Genomic DNA, 20,681 nt, shown 5'->3' on the forward strand with positions numbered 1-20,681 from the left:
AGCTCTGTGGATGTACTTCCTGGTCTGAGGCTGGTCTGAGGCTGGTCTGAGGCTGGTTACTTGGTTGGGGAACAGCCACTGAGAGGCGAAGACTGGAGCACATCTGGAGCACATCTGTGGCTCGTTAAGGAGAGTGGGTTTCTCAAACTGCCATGGGAACAAACTATTTTTAAAAAACCACATTGAATACGCATTATTGAGTTCATATTTCCTGGAGGGCTGAACCGCGAGTGTAAGGTGAAAGAAGCAAAAATAAATACGGTCTGTTGATACTGTACTGTTTATATTTTTACAAGGTATATTAAAATACAATACTGTATTCTTATGGCCTGGAAAATACAACTGGGCAGTTTATTTTCAAACGAGTTATTCCATGTTAGATGGTCACCTATCATGATGAGAAGACGAGACCAAAAAGAAAAGAAAAATGATCTGCAAGGGTTATCAGACAGTTAAATAGTACAAAAAATACAAATAAAAATAGGAATAGAACAGGAAAGGAACATGTGTTTTTGTAAGGATGAAACTGGCTGTAACAGTCGACGAAACCGCTGAGCATGCAGAGAGCCACAGGCAGAGGAAGCTGAAGGCCAAAGGTCAAATCCTCTGTAGGAAACAAACAGATCGGTTAAAATTAGAAATGACTAGAAGCTGCAGCGACTGAGAACAGGATGCCTCTGTCCAGGAGACAGGAGGAGGGAGCGTGAGGTTCATCAGCACAGCCTGCGTGACGACGCCCCGAGTCTCACCACAGCTGAGACGGAGCCTCCAGCCTCAGACCAACACGTATCCTAGCAACATCACAGAGACAAGAGAAACGGCTTTGTCTTACTCGGCAGACTCTCTCATCTCAGATACTATCCTCAAGGCCTGTGTCTAGTTGATTTGCATCTCTAATACTTTTACTGGGGAACTTGCCTGCCTGACGTCTACAGAGAGTGTTATGTTTCACAGACAAACATGAAGGAAAAAATCCCCAGCTCGCTGAAAGAAAGGAGTGAGTGTGCTGTCGCAGTGATTATTTACAAACTGGTGTTTTTCCAAATCCGTCGGAAAGCCGCAAATTACAGTCCTGCAGTCGTACCGTCGTCGGCCGTGTTCAGATGCTCTTGGTGGCGTGTCGGGTTCTTTTCCCACGCTGAGTTGAGGTTCTCTGTGCGGTGACGCTGGCTGTTTGTTCAGGCCTCCTAATTGGAGTTCCAGCCTGTTAGCCTTCTCTGGTCTCATTCATGTGTTCAGTCTTAATTATATTCATGCATTAGCATATGGCGCTGGCAGGAATGAAATTAACTGTCACGATCACAATCTACAAAGATTGTTATCAATCTTTGAACACAAAATAGAAGTTCAATAAAGAAGAAATGGTATAGTGTTATTATTTTCTTTCTCTGGTAGATCCTGGGATTTGGCGTAGAGCAGATAAGCTGAACTCTGAACAGACATAGTCCTAAACATATTTACAACTTTAACAAGACAGCCAAGGAGGACACATAGCTATCATCACCACCTCCTCTGAGAGTCTCATCGCAGGTTTGGGCGCGTTGCAAGTCTCCAAACACCATGAGAAGCAGATACAAACCCTTTACTGAATATACATTTTTCGTCTCTGATAAAAAACAAAAATAAGTTATAATATAAGTTATGAAATAAGATAAAAAAGTTTCTTCTGTAAGAACGTTTATCTAAGATTCATGCTGAAGGTTCTCTCTTCCTCAGCTGTGAAGAAACAATTAGTCATTGTGAGTCTTCTACAACTTTTAATATAAAAAAACATATCTGTGACATTTCAATGCATTCAAGGGAGTAATGGAGACCTGTCTTTGGTGTTTTGGTTTGTCTCAAAACCACCAGATCCAGACAGACTTTGCTCTGCGGATATATCTGGGGTCCAAGGACATGTTATGCTGCAGCTCTGTTTTCAAAACAGACCGTAGGACAGAATGCAAAATTAAACAACCACAAAACATCTATTTAATTATTTAAATGTAATTCTTTAATTTCCCAATTTAGTGTAATTGTTTCCTAAAACTGAAATAACACAACCTTATATCCTTGGGTGAAAAACCATCCCTCAAATCAGTTTGCATTTGTTTGCTTAAGCTCTGCTATTTCCTCCTCAAAGATTCTGGGACCTCTTTAAGCCACTGGGGTCTTTGTTCACAGAAACATCCCTCTGTAAACGTACAAGAGGAAACATCCTCATTCCAAAAGGACAACAAATAAAAGACCTGCTGTTGTAAAACATTTGGTCCTATTTTCTTGCCGTAAATCGTTCAACAGCAGTGGCCTGGTCACCGTACATCAACATTCCATTTCTTGGTGTTTCAGTCTGAGGACACACGTTCTGCACGCCCGCTCGGCCCCCCTCGGCCCCCTGCGGCCCCCTCAGTCACGGTCACCAGCAGGCCTGCTTCCTGAGGCCAGATGGGGGCACCACTGGCCCCCAGCCCCCCTTGCTGGGGCACCACTCACATGACTGCAGGGTTACTCCTAAATGGGGTAGGGGGGTTGGGGGATAGAAGGGGGTGATGGGAGGGGAGAGGGGGGAGACAGGGTGGAAGAGAGGGTGGGGAGGGGAGACAGGGGGAGACAGGATGGAAGAGAGGGTGGGGAGGGGAGACAGGGGGAGACAGGATGGAAGAGAGGGTGGGGAGGGGAGACAGGGGGAGACAGGATGGAAGAGAGGGTGGGGAGGGGAGACAGGGGGAGACAGGGGAATGAGGATGCGATGGGGGAGGAAAGGGAGTAGAGGGGGAGATAAGGTCTGGTTGAAGTGCAACGTGAACTACTATGAGCCACGCCCGACCATGATCACTATGGCAACGCTGACCTCTAGGCCAGCACCTAGCTTCCTCCTGTCCCAGTGTTCTCCATCATGACTCCTGCTGGGTCCTAGAGCCCCTCTGGGGAATACCCACAGTTCACCACAGGAAGTGACTCGCTCTGGCAGGATGTGAGGCGGCGGGGGGAGGGGCAGTGTTAAGACCCACAGGAAGTGACTCGCCCTGGCAGGATGTGGGGCGGTGGGGGTAGTGTTAGTAGTAGTGAACCCTTCCGATGGTCCCCGTTCCTGAACCCAAAATATCCGGCTGCCCGTTCCTCCAGATCTCGCGTATGATTCGCTCCCTCTCCTCCAATCGCTGCGCCCGCTCCAGCTCCTCGGCAGACGTGAACACGTTCACGCTCAAAGTCCCGTCCGATTGGCTGTTGTGGTTGCCGACGGCGATCTCTGTGCTGGGCAGCGTCGCCGGTGCTTCCACGTCCCCTTCCTCCTCCTCCTCCTCCTCGTCCTCGCTCTCTTCCTCATCCTCATCCTCGCTGAAGTCCTTCAGGCACTTCTTCTCAGGCGCAGGCGGCTTGGTGGCCAGGCGGGGCTTGCAGGAGATGCGGATGACGAGCAGGCACAGGGTGAGCACCAGGCCGAAACACACACCGATCACAAAGTACAGGCCGAAGCTCTCCGGGTTGTCTGTGGGGAGGAAACAGGACCGTCAGATAGTCGTAGAGCAGTGGTTCCCAACCCTGGTCCTTGTGCCCCTCTGCCCTGCATGTTCTAGACGTTTCCCTGCTTCAACACACCTGATTCAGATGAAGCGGTCGTTATCAGGCTTCTGCTGAGCTCGATAATGACCCGTTCATTTGAACCAGGTGTGTTGGAAGAGGGAAACATCTAGAACATGCAGGGCAGTGGGGCCCGAGGACCAGGGATGGGAAAGACAGTCAGAGAAACAAACATCCATGCTTTGGTTGTTCAAACACTGAGTCGTGATGTTATTCGCTGCATGTGTTCCTCGTTTACTCCACACGTTTAAGAACGAAGCCCTGCTGAGATGGGGTGAATAAGAAGCATATCGTGTTCTAGTCCTTCAAGTAGACATTCAGCAATCATCTTACTGCAACCGTTAAAAGGGTTTCAACCACTAAATATGCATTCAATGTCTGTTTAAAAACTGTCTATGTATTTTATGGTGTAGAGGGACTGTGTGGATCCTATCCTGTATGTTTTGAAATGTTTCAAAAACAAAATGCGTGGATTATTACAAAATATAGGCTACAGTATGCCATGGTATAAACCTTATAACCGAGTTTGTGATAACTGACATGGCTCAGTGGCACAGGATTGGACTGCAGATCAACAGTTCACTGGCTTGATTGCCCTTCCTGCATGTTGCTTCACACACAAACATCCGCTAAACAGCCGTGTCATGGCGAGAGGGCGTGGTCGCTGACCTTTGATGTGTGCGTAGGCCGCCATGCTGTTGCTCAGCAGGTCCATCTCCTTCCTCTTCACATCCATGTCGTCTCCCTGTCTTCCTCCTCACACCTAAACACAACAAGTACAGTCAGAACCGCTCCGGAGACACGCAACGCCTCCCGCCCCCGCCCCTCCCCCCTGTTCACAGACCAGCCTGAGTGCTTTACGACCCCCCCCTCAATGCCACCCTGGCTGTTGTGAGCTGAGGGAAACCCACTGACCACAGCACTTCTCCATGTGTCTCTGGGTGGGTGGGATGGGAGGGAGGGCTCCAACTGCCAAACAAAAGCTCTTCTGTGTCCTAAATACCGGCACTGACCGGGAGGGGCGATGCTCGCGCCACATGGCTCTGGCTCTCCGTGGGCTGCAATAGGCCCCTTTGGAGGGGTCAAGGGTCAAGTCCTCCCAGTCGCCAATGAAAAGCCTTCCCTCTGAGAGCCACCCAGTTTGATTGGCTGAGAGCACAAAGTCAAGGACCTGAGTTTCGTTTACCCAAATGTTTGCTTGGACTTTCTCCTCCCAGGAACCTTGCTCCGGATCAGTTCTCCCTCCTCTGTTTCCTGTCTGAGACCCCAACCCTCTGTGAGACTCGCCTGTCCTCTGGTCCTCTAGTCCTCTAGTCCTCCCAGTCCTCTAGTCCTCCCAGTCCTCCCAGCGTCGTCGTGGTGTCTTCCTCCTCCCAGAGCCTCCAGGAAGTGTCAAGTTTCCGCCAGAGCAACCTCGCGCTGCCACGCCCCTCCTGACACACCCACCATCCACCCTTCCGTCTCTTTTTGATTTCAGCCAATCACCTCCAGGCTCTCTACGCTAACCCTATCCCCTATCCCACCCCGCTGAATAATCAAGCCTCTGTCTCTCTCCCTGTCTCTCTCTCCCTCTCCCTCTCTCTCCCTGTCTCTCTCTCCCTCTCCCTCTCTCTCTCTGTCTCTCTCCCCTACCCCCGACCTCCTGTCCCTCATCCAGACAGCCTGTTTCCAATCTCGGGCCAGGCTGGGGTTTGACTGCATGGAACACTCTACCTCCAGGTCATGTGGTTGGGTTGGGTCTGTCTGTATTTCCTGTGTACCCCCCCCCCCCCCCTCTCCCCCCCCCCCCTCTTGTCATACAGCATTTCCTGCTGACTCTGCCCTTTCTCATCCGGCTCGCTATTGTTCAACTTTCCTCTGTTGTGATGACATCATGTCATGGCAACATGGCACAGCGGAGCTTTGACAAAGAAAAGGGGAGGAGAGGAGAGGAGGAGAAGGGGAGCATAGAGGGGAGGAGGGGAAGGGGGAGGAGGGAAGAGGGGTAGAGGAGGACGACAGCACAACCAGAGGGGCCTTGAACCCTCCAACATGCTAGCGTTAGCATTAGCCACTCGATGGCTAACATGCTACACATGTGTTTGGTGTTAGGGCTCCCAGGGGGACAAACATGCAGTTCAGATATAACGAGATGGCCGACTGCACCCCAGACACACAACCTGGGGAAATAGCTCACACACTATCACACTCTAAGTATTTCCATGTGGTTTTTCGGAGATCATAACAACCCACAAAAAGTGAACCTAACCGCATGTTTGGGTTTTAATTCCCTAATTGCGCACGTTGATAACCTCCAAGGCCGTGGTTTGCACGCTGAAAATCGCTATGATTTATGAAGTATTTATTTGTACTTATTTTTTGACGAGGGAGTTTGGAAAAGGCAGGCCGATTCCAGAGGACACGCACATGTTAACCACATGCAGGCAGACTGTGTCGTCCGCCGCACAAGCCTTGAGAGAGTCGAAAGCGTTTGAGCAGTCAGACGTGAGGAGCAAGCACTGCAGACTGTAGACGGATGAAGTGTAAATCTCACAAACAGTTCAGCTCTTACGCCTGGCCTGGCCTGGCCTGGTTAAGGGGGTTATGAGAAGTGGAATTTCATACTGAATGATCGAGTCTGTCTCTCTCTATTGAAGGCTGAGTCCTTGGCTTCTCTGGTCAAACAGTTCATTTGGCTGCCCTGAGACAAGAGCAAACACACACACACACACACACACACACAGAGACGTCGTCAGACCACATCACATCCTAACTCACTGAGGCGTTCCCAACACAAACAATGACGGGCCTTTTGCTGTTGCCGCGGGATACTGGACCGTGCTAGAGACAGGGAGCAGAGTTTCTCCGTCACATTAAAGCAGACGGGTCCTGCAAGCACGTTTACACACGTCCCAGCATGTTTACACACGCACTTCACACACGTCCCTCCACGCTCTATGAGAGAGGTCCAGCAGGGGGTCTAACCAGACCAGAGACTTGACCTCTCATCTACACCTCTAACATGTTCATCTCTTGTCTTGTTCAAGCTTGAGTTCATTTACATCAATAGCATTGAAACATTTGTCTCCCTGCTTCTGGTCTGACTGAAATACTCTTGCTCTCTCTCTTTGGTGTAAATGAAATTCTCCCTCTCCCTCTCTCTCTCTCTCTCTCTCTCTCTCTCTCTCTCTCTCTCTCCTCCCCTCCTCTCTCTTTCTGTCTTTTTCCTCTCCCTATCCCTCTCTATCTGGTCTGACTGAACACAGCCCAGCCAGTTGGGGGAGGAGTGGTGGTAATGTGCTGTGAGGTCTCTCTCTGCTGTGATCTCTCTCTGCCAGGCCTCTGAGTTGGTTTAACTGAGCCTCTGTGCTTCTGTAGATGTGGACCTGTCTGGCTGCAGATGGACCCTGTGTGCCAGCTGAGATAATACGCACGCCAGCTCTGGGTTCAGGCGCTAGGCACGCCAGCTCTGGGTTCAGGCGCTAGGCACGCCAGCTCTGGGTTCAGGCGCTAGGCACGCCAGCTCTGGGTTCAGGCGCTAGGCACGCCAGCTCTGGGTCCAGGCGCTAGGTACACCATCTGGATGTTCAGAATCCACTATCTGTGCGTTGCTGTGGTGGAAAGCGTCTGCTAACTGAATGTCAAATGTGAGCGTATTCCCCATCTCTCATGTCCCAACTCTGTTTACACTGAAGCTCTGGGTTCACAATGGCAAACAGACAAGTGGTCACTGTCACTGTTGGTTCCCATGGTGACCCCCCCCCCCCTCCCCCAGACACGATGAGCTGGCTTTGTTTCTCCAGTCTCCCGACTGTGGAGATCAGCACACTTCCTGTTGTACTTCCTTCCTGTTTGGACAGAAAAAGGTCATCTCCTCTCTGTCTAATTCCAGCCCAGATACTGGAAACTATTCACACCAGCCAGACAGCCAGTCAGTCAGTCAGTCAGTCAACTAGCCAGACAACCAAACAACTCGTCAGCCAGTCAATCAGCTAAAGACAATCATCTCCATACATTATAACTCCGTAAATAAGTCTCTTTTTTAGATATTTCTTCAGTTTTTCCCTGAAGAGTATAATATATAAAATAATACAATCCACAATAATATGTTGTCCCTGAAGTCAAAGGTCATAAAGGTTATAAAGGTAATTGTCTCATACTGGAATGCACCAAAACCTCATCAGGTCATCTGTGAGAGCTGGTTTTAATGGCAACCGGAGACCCTGTTTAAAGCTGATCTAAACACTAACCATTTTCCTGTTGTTTTGTTGTGTTTGTCTTCCCCCCAGGACAAGATTATTATCAGACCCACTCCTTCCACACCCACCATCCCATGACTCAACCTTCAGTCATTCTCTCCATGTGACTTCACTTCCATGGTATCAGTTTCCATAGCAGATGTTGATGTAAACCCGAGGGATTGAAGACATACAGACCCTGAACCTTTAAGACGTTCAAGGGACCTTGAGAGCTGGAAATACTGGGACTTGTTGCTCCTTCAAAGAGGGTTACCCGGGAAAACATAAATAAATAAACATTTATCATTCTGTGATAGTAAAGGTGGTGAGCTAAAACACTCAGACTGAGAGATCAGTGAAACCAAAGGACTTTGGTTTCACAAAGACAGGCTGCGATTTAACGTCCTACAGAATGGCGTCATCTATTTTAATGAAAACAGTCCGGACCTTCGTCAACGAGCGTGTGGGAAAAGAACACGTCTTATCTCCTCTGAACGTGGCCCGAAAACAGGACCTGCCATCCGTCCATGAGAAGAGATGGGATAACTGGATGTGAAAGAAAATACAGAAAAGTTTATCCAAGAATCAAGATGTTGGTCAAAAGGATGAGTTAATGATGTGAGACCAAAGGAGCTGTTGTTGTGATCGAGGCCAAGATAAACAGCGTGCGGCGAGAGTCTTGGAGAGACTTCCGCTTCTGTTCCTGACAGAGCGCTGTTGTTTCCGCAGGGACGACCGACCAGCACTGTCACATGGCGGGATATTTCTGTCGTCTACGTGAAGAAGACCACAATGGCCTTTCCTTCCTTCAGGGTCTGGATCCGTCCTTCAGGGTCTGGATCCGTCCTTCAGGGTCTGGATCCGTCCTTCAGGGTCTGGATCCGTCCTTCAGGGTCTGGATCCGTCCGTCTGGACCGGAGCTACGCCCTGTCACACAACAGCACGGCCTGCACCATGATGGGATCTGAACAGGCTGCCTGTCTGAACGGGGATGATGAATGGACCACACTCTGACAGGGACAGGCCTGTGGAAGCCAGTAAGAGTTCGTCCTCTTCGGCGCCAAACAGAAGCTGCTTTCCCCAGACACTCACGGGGAAGTTATAAACCGTCAAAAACAAAACAGTGAACCTCAGAAGTGTCCAGCCACGGCGGAGAACGCCTCACAGCCTCAGAGTTCCATTTATTCAGGGAGTTGAGCCATAATTGAGTCTTGAAATGAGGATGTTGAAAGACAGATTGCGCAGGCGAGTGAGTGTGGCCGAGTTTACTCCGACGTAATGACACACTCAGGACCACAGAGAGAAGAGACTAAGTTTGACACCTAGAATTTCCTTACAGCCGCAAGAATTTACTGGCACGATATATAGTCTCATGAGGTTGTCTCTGGCGCGGGGCTTCAGGGACTGAACGAGTCTAGATTTAAATTCAATCACATCTTGTTGTTTTTCTTACACAGAAAACTCATCATCCGTGTCGGGTTAGATCAGAGAGACCGATGTTGTGAAGGAATCCTGAGAATAATTTATACCATGCATCAAGTCTACCCTGGATATGTAGCCTAGGCCTACATTTAAAAAAAATCATCCCTGTTTTCAGTCTTTGCTTGTGGTTCTGCTACCGAGAGAAAATCCGTCTGGACTTAATGATCCATGGTAGCTAATTAAGGTCACAGGAGAATTTATTTACTGTAGTAATTTATTCACTGTTCTCATATCACGCAGTCTTTTCCACTTGACTACCTGCTAGAATGTTCTATGCTGCACTATGCTACGCCTGCTATGCCGCACTATGCCGCGCTATGCTACGCTAACACCACCCTAACACCACCCTAGAATAAAGCCGGTCTGCGTTTTTCCTCACAAAAGCTCAACAGTTCCACAAGTAGCAGAAACGAAGGTTAATAGCGATCCCCCTGCTGCTCATAACCCCAAACTACCTGAATGTGTATCACAGAAGCATCTCATGGACTTTTCATTCCTTAACTTTAACTGCTCTCTGGGAGCGCTTTTCCAGGCTGTCTCAGCCAGACCTCCGAGGATTCTCCCCAACCGTGAACCGTGCCAGCCAAGATCTCCTGACCGTTGTTCTGGCCAGGAGAGCAGAGAGCATCCAAGGAAGGAGAAACGAGACCTGTGCTGGAAGTTGACGCTCTCTCCCCAAACCCACAAAGGTGCAGGCAGTAACTTTCCACTCGATGAACAATGACACGTTCTGTGAGTGGGGCTGGTGTACTATGTTCTGTGTGTTCTATGTTCCCTGTGTTCTGTGTGTTCTATGTTCCCTGTGTTTTGTCTCTTTTGTTTGCAGAGTTCTTTTCAGGTGAGCTGGTATGTGGGGAAGGCATTCTGTCTTGAAGGCCATTGAGGACTTTCTCAGAACCTTGGAAGAAACCTTGCAAAGCTCGGGGAGGTGGGATGCGATGGAAGGGGAGGTAGAGGAGGAGGGGAGGTGGTGGGGTAAGGAAGGGGGAAGAAAGGGAGAGGAGGCGGAAGAGGAGGCAGGAGCTACATGTGGTGACCATCAGCTGGGTGACGTGGTGCAGTCAGCATGGGCTCATCTGGAGACCACTGCACTGGGTCAGGACCTCCCAGAAACCCAGGAAGAACACAAGCACTGCACCCCCAGGAGGAACACAAGCACTGCACCCCCAGGAGGAACACAAGCACTGCGCCCCCAGGAGGAACACAAGCACTGCACCCCCAGGAGGAACACAAGCACTGCACCCCCAGGAAGAACACAAGCACTGCACCCCCAGGAGGAACACAAGCACTGCACCCCCAGGAGGAACACAAGCACTGCACCCCCAGGAGGAACACAAGCACTGCACCCCCAGGAAGAACACAAGCACTGCACCCCCAGGAGGAACACAAGCACTGCACCCCCAGGAGGAACACAAGCACTGCACCCCCAGGAGGAACACAAGCACTGCACCCCCAGGAGGAACACAAGCACTGCACCCCCAGGAAGAACACAAGCACTGCACCCCCAGGAGGAACACAAGCACTGCGCCCCCAGGAGGAACACAAGCACTGCCCCCCCAGGAGGAACACAAGCACTGCGCCCCCAGGAGGAACACAAGCACTGCGCCCCCAGGAGGAACACAAGCACTGCACCCCCAGGAGGAACACAAGCACTGCACCCCCAGGAGGAACACTGCACCCCCAGGAAGAACACAAGCACTGCACCCCCAGGAGGAACACTGCACCCCCAGGAAGAACACAAGCACTGCACCCCCAGGAGGAACACTGCACCCCCAGGAGGAACACAAGCACTGCACCCCCTGCTCCATGCAGTGGAAGCAGAAGATCAGGGCACCTGATGACTCACAGACCCTGTCAAGGCTGGAACGCCTCAGTGCATTCTGCTCACTGAACCTTCTAATCAAATTCAGTCAGGTATTCTCTATGCAGCCCCTTGGATGTAAGTAAGTAAGTAAAGTTTATTGGTATAGCACCTCTCGCAGATAATAATCACAAAGTGCTTCACAAAAAAATGCAATATAACACTACAAATTAAGAATACAGGATCAGTTTTAAATAAGAAACGTGACAAACAACCATAAAAAACGTTGACCAACTAAAAGCCTGCTTGAATAGAAAAGTCTTGAGTTGCTTTTTAAAGGCTTCTGTCTGATTAGAGAGAGAGAGAAAGAGAGAGGCAGTAAGAGAAACACAGAAAGAAAAAGAGGAAGAGAGAAAGAGAGAAGCAGTTTGGGAAACAGAGAGAGAGAGAGAGAGAGAGAGAGAGAGAGAGAGACAGAAAGAGAGTGTATGGTAGAGAGAGAGTGAAAGAGAGGAGCAGTAGGAGAAACAGAGAGAGAGAGAGAGCCAGAAAGAGAAAGAGGTAAGTGATCCCCTACGCTGGCTGTGCCAGCTTGTCAGAGCTTCCACACTTCTCACTGCACACTTCACTAAACCCCTGGAAGGACACGGATGGTTTCTACAGGAGACATGAACCAGAGAGAGAGATCTGGAGTCCCAGAGGGCTGCCAGGGGTGCAGGGGTGGATGGAGATGAGGGTCTGGGGGCAGGGGTGGGGGCAGGAGGCAGGGGTGGGTGGAGTTGAGGGTCTGGGGGCGGGGGTGGGGGCAGGAGGCAGGGGCGGGTGGAGGTGAGGGTCTGGGGGCAGGGGTGGGGGCAGGAGGCAGGGGCAGGTGGAGGTGAGGGGGTGGGGGTGGGGTCAGGAGGCAGGGGCGGGTGGAGGTGAGGGTCTGGGGGCAGGGGTGGGGGCAGGAGGCAGGGGCAGGTGGAGGTGAGGGTCTGGGGGCAGGGGTGGGGGCAGGAGGCAGGGTCGGGTGGAGGTGAGGGTCTGGAGGCATGGGTGGGGGCAGGGTGGGGGTTACAAGTCTGCATGTGGGGGTTGGGGGTTAATAGATACCAGATGTTGGTCTGATGGGAGACAGAGAGCTTTTCTATGTAAATCCACAGGAGATCTCTCATGCTTCTTTAGTTCATATGGATGACATCTTCACTGCAGTCGATCACCTCAGCATACACACAGCACTGCATCCCTCATCCAGTTACATCATTCCCTTAGGGCTCAAGCAGTAGAGTGTGTGTGAGTGTATCTTTGAGTGTGTGTGTGTGTGTGTGTGTGCCTGTCCATGTGTGGATTAAGTGTGTGCGTCCATTCCTTTGTGTGTGTGTGTAGGTGTATTCCTACCTAATTTGATGTGTGTGCACAATTGTGTTTCAATGTGTGAGAATGTGTGTGTGTTTCAATGTGAGAGAATACATGTGTTTAAGTGAGTGAGTGAGTGTGTGTGTGTGTATCTTTGAGTGCATGTGTGTGTGTGTATCTTTGAGGGAGTGTGTGTGTGTGTCTTTAAGTGAGTGAGTGTGTGTGTGTATCTTTGAGTGCATGTGTGTGGGTGTATCTTTGAGTGAGTGTGTGTGTGTGTGTCTTTAAGTGAGTGAGTGTGTGTGTGTATCTTTGAGTGTGTGTAGTCTCACCCTCTCTCCAGCTCCCCCAGACCCCTCAGGTGATCCCATTCTCAAGCTCCAATAGCAGAGCAGGGATCCCTGCCGTCTGATTGGTCCAGCCCTGACCAGAACCACACAACCTCATCGCTCAGCCCTCTGTGACTGTTTGTGGTCGTCGTGGGCGTGTGGGCGGTGTCGACCTCATCCTGCCCACAGCCCTGCTGCTGACCTGTGGGGTACACCTGAGGGGGCGGGGGAGGGGGCTGCCCATGTACTAACCAGGTGTATTCCAGGACACAGCTGTGACACCTGTTCCAGCACTGGAGCTATGCTGTTGGGCTGTACTTTAACATCACACATCACAAGAAGAGCGGTCCGAGTTGGGTTGTGGTGATCTTGGGAATTTCCTTTCTTTTGAGGCTTTTCAAAGACCACATTTTTTGCACACTTTTTTTTTTACTATTAATTAATAAAGAACTCCAGTGTTTTTATGGCCTCTAAGTTGTGCCCTGTTTAGCTACAGGTGAATGGGCCCAGAATGTTGAACACGGCTGTGCTAAACAAAAACCTTTGTCAGGCTGAACTCATAAAGATTTTACATCCTTCAGTTAACAGTAAGTTGATCAGAGCAGAGGTGTAGTGATGGTGATAGAGCAGAGCAGTGTTGGTGATAGAGCAGAGCAGTGTTGGTGATAGAGCAGAGCAGTGTTGGTGATGGTGATAGAGCAGAGGTGTGGTGATGGTGATAGAGCAGAAGTGTGGTGATGGTGATAGAGCAGAGCAGTGTTGGTGATAGAGCAGAGCAGTGTTGGTGATAGAGCAGAGCAGTGTTGGTGATGGTGATAGAGCAGAAGTGTGGTGATGGTGATAGAGCAGAAGTGTGGTGTTGGTGATAGAGCAGAGGTGTGGTGATGGTGATAGAGCAGAGCAGTGTTGGTGATGGTGATAGAGCAGAAGTGTGGTGTTGGTGATAGAGCAGAGGTGTGGTGATGGTGATAGAGCAGAGCAGTGTTGGTGATGGTGATAGAGCAGAAGTGTGGTGTTGGTGATAGAGCAGAGGTGTGGTGATGGTGATAGAGCAGAGCAGTGTTGGTGATGGTGATAGAGCAGAAGTGTGGTGTTGGTGATAGAGCAGAGGTGTGGTAATGGTGATAGAGCAGAGCAGTGTTGGTGATGGTGATAGAGCAGAGGTGTGTTGGTGATGGTGATAGAGCAGAGGTGTGGTGATGGTGATAGAGCAGAAGTGTGGTGTTGGTGATAGAGCAGAGCAGTGTTGGTGATGGTGATAGAGCAGAGCAGTGTTGGTGATAGAGCAGAGGTGTGGTGATGGTGATAGAGCAGAGGTGTGGTGTTGGTGATAGAGCAGAAGTGTGGTGTTGGTGATAGAGCAGAGGTGTGGTGATGGTGATAGAGCAGAGCAGTGTTGGTGATGGTGATAGAGCAGAGCAGTGTTGGTGATGGTGATAGAGCAGAGGTGTGGTGATGGTGATAGAGCAGAAGTGTGGTGATGGTGATAGAGCAGAGCACTGTTGGTGATGGTGATAGAGCAGTGTTGGTGATGGTGATAGAGCAGAGCAGTGTTGGTGATAGAGCAGAGGTGTGGTGATGGTGATAGAGCAGAGGTGTAGTGATGGTGATAGAGCAGAGCAGTGTTGGTGATAGAGCAGAGGTGTGGTGTTGGTGATAGAGCAGAGCAGTGTTGGTGATGGTTGTGGTCTTTAGTTGATTAGTACCCAGTGTGAACTGGTGCTAGACCTTGCCCTCTCCTTTGAATCTCTACAAGATTTCCACACTCCAACGCCCTGGTTAATGTTCTTTACCCAAATGCTCAAGAGTAAACAGAAGAGAAAGAGGACAGCCTTGGGTAAACCTGGCAGGATCTAACAAGTCAAACACACGCTGGAATAGAGCAGAGTCTGGCCTAGTCCAGAGGTCAGAGGTGAAACACAGCCTAAAAGAGAGCAGGGTCCAGCCTAGGCAAAGTTCAGTTCTGGAGGATTGTGGATGAACCCACTTTCAGACACAGACCTCTTCCTGGTCTCCTGAAGTCACCTCCACCATGTTAGTCCTCCTACTGACTTATACTAGTTATCCTCCCTCCTCTTCTCCCTCCCTCCCTCCCTCCCTCCCTCCCTCCCTCCCTCCCTCCCTCCCTCCCTCCCTCCCTCCCTCCCTCCCTCCCTCCCTCCCTCCCTCCCTCCCTCCCTCCCTCCCTCCCTCCCTCCCTCCCTCCCTCCCTCCTTCCTCACTCCCTCCATCCCTCCCTCCCTCCCTCCTCCTTCCTCACTCCCATCCTCTCCTCCTGACACCTGGGAGTTTAGACCAGCCTGGGACTGACCCCCCTGACCCCCAGGCCATGTCCACCCCAGGAGCAGATAAGGCAGGCCCAGTGATAACACAGCAGGAGGGGCCTACAGAACAAGGGGATGCTTGGATAAACAGCAGGGAGATCACAGAGAAATCAATCGTAAAAAAAACAACTAAAAAACCTTTGGTGTGTGTGTGTGGGGTGTGTGGTGGGTGGGGGGTGCATGTGTGTGTGTAAAGATGGGTGGTGTGTGTGTGTGGGGTGTGTGGTGGGTGGGGTGTGCGTGTGTGTGTGTAAAGGTGGGTGGTGTGTGTGTGTGGGGTGTGTGGTGGGTGGGGTGTGTGTGTGTAAAGGTGGGTGGTGTGTGTGTGTGGGGTGTGTGGTGGGTGTGGGGTGCGTGTGTGTGTGTAAAGGTGGGTTATTCACTCCTTTGTTTATCTGACGGTAGGCATCCCGCCCACAGAGATACAGTCACCGGTGGTGACCCCAGAGTGTAAACATCTCACAGTGATAAGAGGAACTGACCTCTGACCTCTGACCTCCACCAGTCCTGACACTGAGGGTTAGGGTCAACTCAGACTGCACGGGACTGTCAAGTGGTCAGTCTGTGTGTGTGTGGGTGTGTGTGTGTCCGAGAAAGGGACTCACATCAGTGGGTGTGTGTTTGTACAGTTTGAGTATGTGTCTGTGTGGGGGTGTACAGTTTGAGTGTGTATAGGTGTACAATTTGAGTGTGTGTGTTAGCCTACGTTCTGTGTTCCATGTGCTAGCATGTGTTCTATCTACTAGCCTGTGTTCTATATACTAGCATGTGTATCAGACCAGCCCTATTGCACGCGTGCAAACCCAAACCACGCTTAGACCCCCACTAGCTTCACACTCTCCCTCTACACAAGGACAAACTATGCTGTCACTTTTACCTGGCTGCTGTGTAGTGTAGCTTATCTGCTGATGTCATGGCACCATATGTTATGTTTACATTCGCAATGTATTTTTGCACTACTTGTTTTATGTGTCGTTCTTCTGTGGCTCTGTGTTGTTTTATGTATCGACAATAAAAAGCCACTTGAACACTTGAACTTGAGACACACCAAACACAAGACCAAACCAGCTCACAGAGTGAGAACACACACCTGCATTGCACACGGGTGAACGAGAGGCTAACTCACCAGGACTCAAGCAGAAGCTTCTCCAGAACGAGTCATTCCTGTCAGAGAAAGTTAGACTCAAAAGCCCGGTCAGACCGATCCACGTGCTGCCTCCAGATTTGAAAAGTAACGGCGAGGGTCTTCCTCTCTCGCTCACTCTCTCTCTCTCTCTCTCTCTCTGGGGGGAGCAGGGGCTGTTGTCGGGGTTGCTCCAGGGAGATGATTCAGGGGTTCAGGGTCGAGTAGGAATGGGAGGAACAGGAGGGGTTGTCCTCTCTTTGACAGCGTGAGCAGATCTCTCTCCTCCCGACTCCACTACGACACGCAAGGCTGTCTTACTGTTGACTGGCTTGCAGAGAGAAAGAGAGAGAGAGAGAGAGGGTGAGGGTGAGAGAGAGAGACATAAAGAGAGCTAGTCAGAGACTGTGTGAGAGAGAGAAGGAAAGGGGAAAAAAAGTATGAACAACCAAAAAGGGGCAGGCTCTGTTTGGAGAGAGGGAGGGGAGGAGGGAGGGGAGGAGGGAGGGAGGGGAGGAAGAGAGGGGGGGGGGTCTTTCCCACCGTTGTTAAGGAAATAAGCAGGAAAAGCCAACCCCAGGCAAATTAGCCAGCAGAGATTTTCCACTGTGACGACAGAGCGACAGCAGACAGGACAGACACTGGGGCACAGAGTCGGGGTTGTTTACAGTCAGAGCCTCATGTCAGAGCCACAGGTAGGAAACCAAACAACACTGTTTAGAGCGTTTGGTGGAAATTCTAACAATGTGTGAAGGACAAAAAAATTAATATTATATCCTTTGTGTAAAATGATAACTCCCTTTTGAAGAAACGTGTTAATCGTTACCAGTTGCCATGGAGAAAAACATGATCATTGCCCAGTGGAGGGGATTCCTGAAACCCCATAATGTCCTGAGCTCTGTGTGGGGAGACGTCAGACAGCTTATCTGCCTCCAAGCCAGGCATGATAGCAGCAAGCCTGTCCTGTAGGAGAAACACAGAGAGAGAGAGAGAGAGAGAGAGAGAGAGAGACAGACAGACAGACAGACAGACAAACAAAGAGAGAGAGAGATAGAGAGAGAGAGGAAGAGAGAGAGGAAGAAACAGAGAGAGAGAGAGAGAGAGAGAGAGAGAGAGAGAGAGAGAGCGAAAGAGAGAGAGAGAGAGGGAGAGAGGGAGATGGAGAGAGGGAAAGAAACAGAGAGAGAGAGAGAGAGAGAGAGAGAGAGAGAGAGAGAGAGAGAGAGAGAGAGAGAGAGAGAGAGAGAGAGAGAGAGAGAGAGAGAGAGCATGTTTGGTTTCCAGCTGGATGTCTCCATCAGGCTGCTCACTGGAGGATGATCCTGACTAGCGTGATGGGAGGCTGACAGCGCGGAGGGGGAACATCTCCAGCTGGACTCCTCACTTCTCCTGGATCAGGCTTCAGACACCGTCTCTCCAAGCCAAACATCCTCTCTCCTCCCACCCTTCCAGCTCTCCCCCCCAGCCCCTTCTCACAGAAAACGTTGGAGAAGAAAGAAAGAGAGAAAGAGATAGAGAGAGACACAGAGAGAGAGCAGAGAGGGCATATCTCCAGCTTGTTCCTCTCCGGTGTGAGTTCATGCTGAGAGAAGGGGGGAGGTGGAGGAAGTAGGGGGTTGTGATCATGCTGAGAATCCAGGAACGGAGGTGTTCAGCTGGGGTCGTAAGGGCACTCTGTCCCTGGTCACATTCTTGCCTGGAGCTCCATGGGTCTGGTAGATGTCCACCAGACCCCTGGATGATTTACAACCCAACACCAGGGCTGGAGACAGGGAGGGAGGAGGAGGAGGGGGGGGGGGGGGTCAGGATGGGAGGGGAGAGGGAGGGAGGAGGAGGGGGGGTGGGTCAGGATGGGAGGGGGAGAGGGAGGGAGGAGGAGGAGGGGGGATCAGGAGGGGAGGGGAGAGGGGAGGGAGAGGAGCAGGAGGAGAGGACACATGGACGGACTAACATGGGGCCACCAGGACAGGGGCCACCAGGACAGAGTCCACCAGGACAGGGCCACCAGGACAGAGTCCACCAGGGCAGAGTCCACCAGGACAGGGGCCACCAGGACAGAGTCCACCAGGACAGAGTCCACCAGGACAGGGGCCACCAGGACAGAGTCCACCAGGACAGGGGCCACCAGGACAGAGTCCACCAGGACAGACACACCAGGACAGAGTCCACCAGGACAGGGGCCACCAGGACAGAGTCCACCAGGACAGAGTCCACCAGGACAGGGGCCACCAGGACAGAGTCCACCAGGACAGAGTCCACCAGGACAGGGGCCACCAGGACAGAGTCCACCAGGACAGAGTCCACCAGGACAGGGCCACCAGGACAGAGTCCACCAGGACAGACACACCAGGACAGAGTCCACCAGGACAGAGTCCACCAGGACAGAGTCCACCAGGACAGGGGCCACCAGGACAGAGTCCACCAGGACAGAGTCCACCAGGACAGGGGCCACCAGGACAGTCCTCTCACAGGAGGAGAGCAGAGGGTGGCCTGCTCACAGAGGACTGCAGGAGGAGGGGGGAGGAGGAGGGGGGAGGGGGGAGGAGGGGGGGGAGGCGGGACAAGACAGCACTCGTCCCCTGAGCACCCTGCTGCTGGGGTTGACTGAGGTGATAAATACTTAACAGGTTTGGGAGGAACAAAGTCCCCGAGCCTCTGGTCTGCCGCCCCCTCACATCTGTCCTGTGTTGGGTGTAAGCAGCAGCTTCACATCTCTCCTGTGTTGGGTGTAAGCAGCAGCCTCACATCTCTCCTGTGTTGGGTGTAAGCAGCAGCCTCACATCTCTCCTGTGTTGGGTGTAAGCAGCAGCCTCACATCTCTCCTGTGTTGGGTGTAAGCAGCAGCTTCACATCTCTCCTGTGTTGGGTGTAAGCAGCAGCCTCACATCTCTCCTGTGTTGGGTGTAGGCAGCAGCCTCACATCTCTCCTGTGTTGGGTGTAAGCAGCAGCCTCACATCTCTCCTGTGTTGGGTGTAGGCAGCAGCCTCACATCTCTCCTGTGTTGGGTGTAAGCAGCAGCCTCACATCTCTCCTGTGTTGGGTGTAGGCAGCAGCCTCACATCTCTCCTGTGTTGGGTGTAAGCAGCAGCCTCACATCTCTCCTGTGTTGGGTGTAAGCAGCAGCCTCACATCTCTCCTGTGTTGGGTGTAAGCAGCAGCTTCACCCTCTCCAATGGAAACATTAGCACACTATTCCTTTGTTGATGGCTGGATTGAGTGGGTGGATGGGACTGGAAAAGACTAGTGATAAAAGCCTGGGTTGGGCTGGAAACACACACACACATCACACACACGCACAACACACACACACTCACGCATCACACACACACGCATGCATCACGCACACACATGCACACACATACACACACGCATCACACACACACACATGCATCACGCACACAGAAGTGCACACACACAAACACATGCACACACATATGAATGTATGCATGCATGTACAGACACACACTCACAGGGGTGTGACACTGAATCCATGGCCACTACAAACACATCACTGTAATGTGGACATACTGCACACAAAGCTAGATTTTACCTCAGAGGTCTTTCATGGGTTACAACACAGGTTTCTTCAGGGTAGAAATAGTCCTGACTTTCAGTCACTAATCACATCATTTACCTGGATTATGGAATTATTCCTGTCTCAACTCCTACTAAAATCCCGACCAAGGCAGGAGATTCAACCCCAGTATCACCCTCCCCCATCGCCCCCCCCCCTGAGTTAGTCATCACTCCAGAATGTTCTGGAATGAACCCCATAGAACCTGGATCCTGAAGTCTTCATCTGGAACACATGCACATGCCAGAGCACACCACACACACCAGCACACACACACACCAACACACACACACACACCAACACAACACACACACACACACACACACCAACACAACACACACACAGCACACACCAACACAGACACACACCAACACAACACACACACCAACACCACACACACAGCAGCACACACCAACACAAACACACACCAACACAACACACACCAGCACAACACACCACACACACACACACCAGCACAGCACACACACCAGCACAACACACACCAGAACAACACACCAACACACACACACACCAACACAACACACACACCAACACCACACACAGCAGCACACACACACACCAGCACAGCACACGCACCAACACAACACACACAGCAGCACAACACACACACAGCACAACACACACCAGCACAGCACACGCACCAACATAACACACACACCAGCACAGCGCACGCACCCAACACAACACACACAGCAGCACAACACACACACAGCACAACACACACACCAACACAACACACACACCAGCACACGCACCAACACAACACACACACAGCACAACACACACACCAGCACAACACACACCAGCACAACACACACACCAACACAACACACACCACACAACAACACCAGCACAACACACACACCAGCACAACACACACACCAACACAACACAAACACCAACACACACA

The 20,681-nt window shown here is 51.3% G+C and overlaps 1 protein-coding gene across 2 annotated transcripts; it reads right to left on the bottom strand.

Moving 5' to 3' along the window:
- Nucleotides 1–1,743: 1,743 nt before the first annotated feature.
- Nucleotides 1,744–16,491, bottom strand: eva1ba (eva-1 homolog Ba (C. elegans)). Of its 2 annotated transcripts, none has more exons than XM_067238228.1 (3): nt 16,179–16,491; nt 4,231–4,324; nt 1,744–3,469 (listed from the first exon to the last, which is right to left on the bottom strand). In XM_067238228.1, exons 2-3 carry the CDS (start codon nt 4,295–4,297, stop codon nt 3,036–3,038), a joined length of 501 nt encoding a protein of 166 aa, XP_067094329.1. In that variant the 5' UTR covers nt 4,298–4,324; nt 16,179–16,491; the 3' UTR covers nt 1,744–3,035. The 2 variants fall into 2 exon arrangements, with proteins under 2 accessions (XP_067094329.1, XP_067094330.1); XM_067238229.1 differs by lacking the exon at nt 16,179–16,491 and adding an exon at nt 4,748–4,900.
- Nucleotides 16,492–20,681: the final 4,190 nt, after the last annotated feature.

The sequence above is a fragment of the Osmerus mordax genome, chromosome 6, assembly GCF_038355195.1.
Source record: "Osmerus mordax isolate fOsmMor3 chromosome 6, fOsmMor3.pri, whole genome shotgun sequence".
In the NCBI taxonomy this organism is placed as follows: Eukaryota; Metazoa; Chordata; class Actinopteri; order Osmeriformes; family Osmeridae; genus Osmerus; species Osmerus mordax.

What these genes read in the sequence shown, in the direction of transcription:
- eva1ba (XM_067238228.1), bottom strand. Translation starts at nt 4,297, where the DNA reads ATGGATGTGAAGAGGAAGGAGATGGACCTGCTGAGCAACAGCATGGCG. An exon ending in GGCCTACGCACACATCAAAG is followed by an intron (nt 3,470 to 4,230) that starts GTCAGCGACCAC and finishes TCCTCCCCACAG; the next exon opens with ACAACCCGGAGAGCTTCGGC.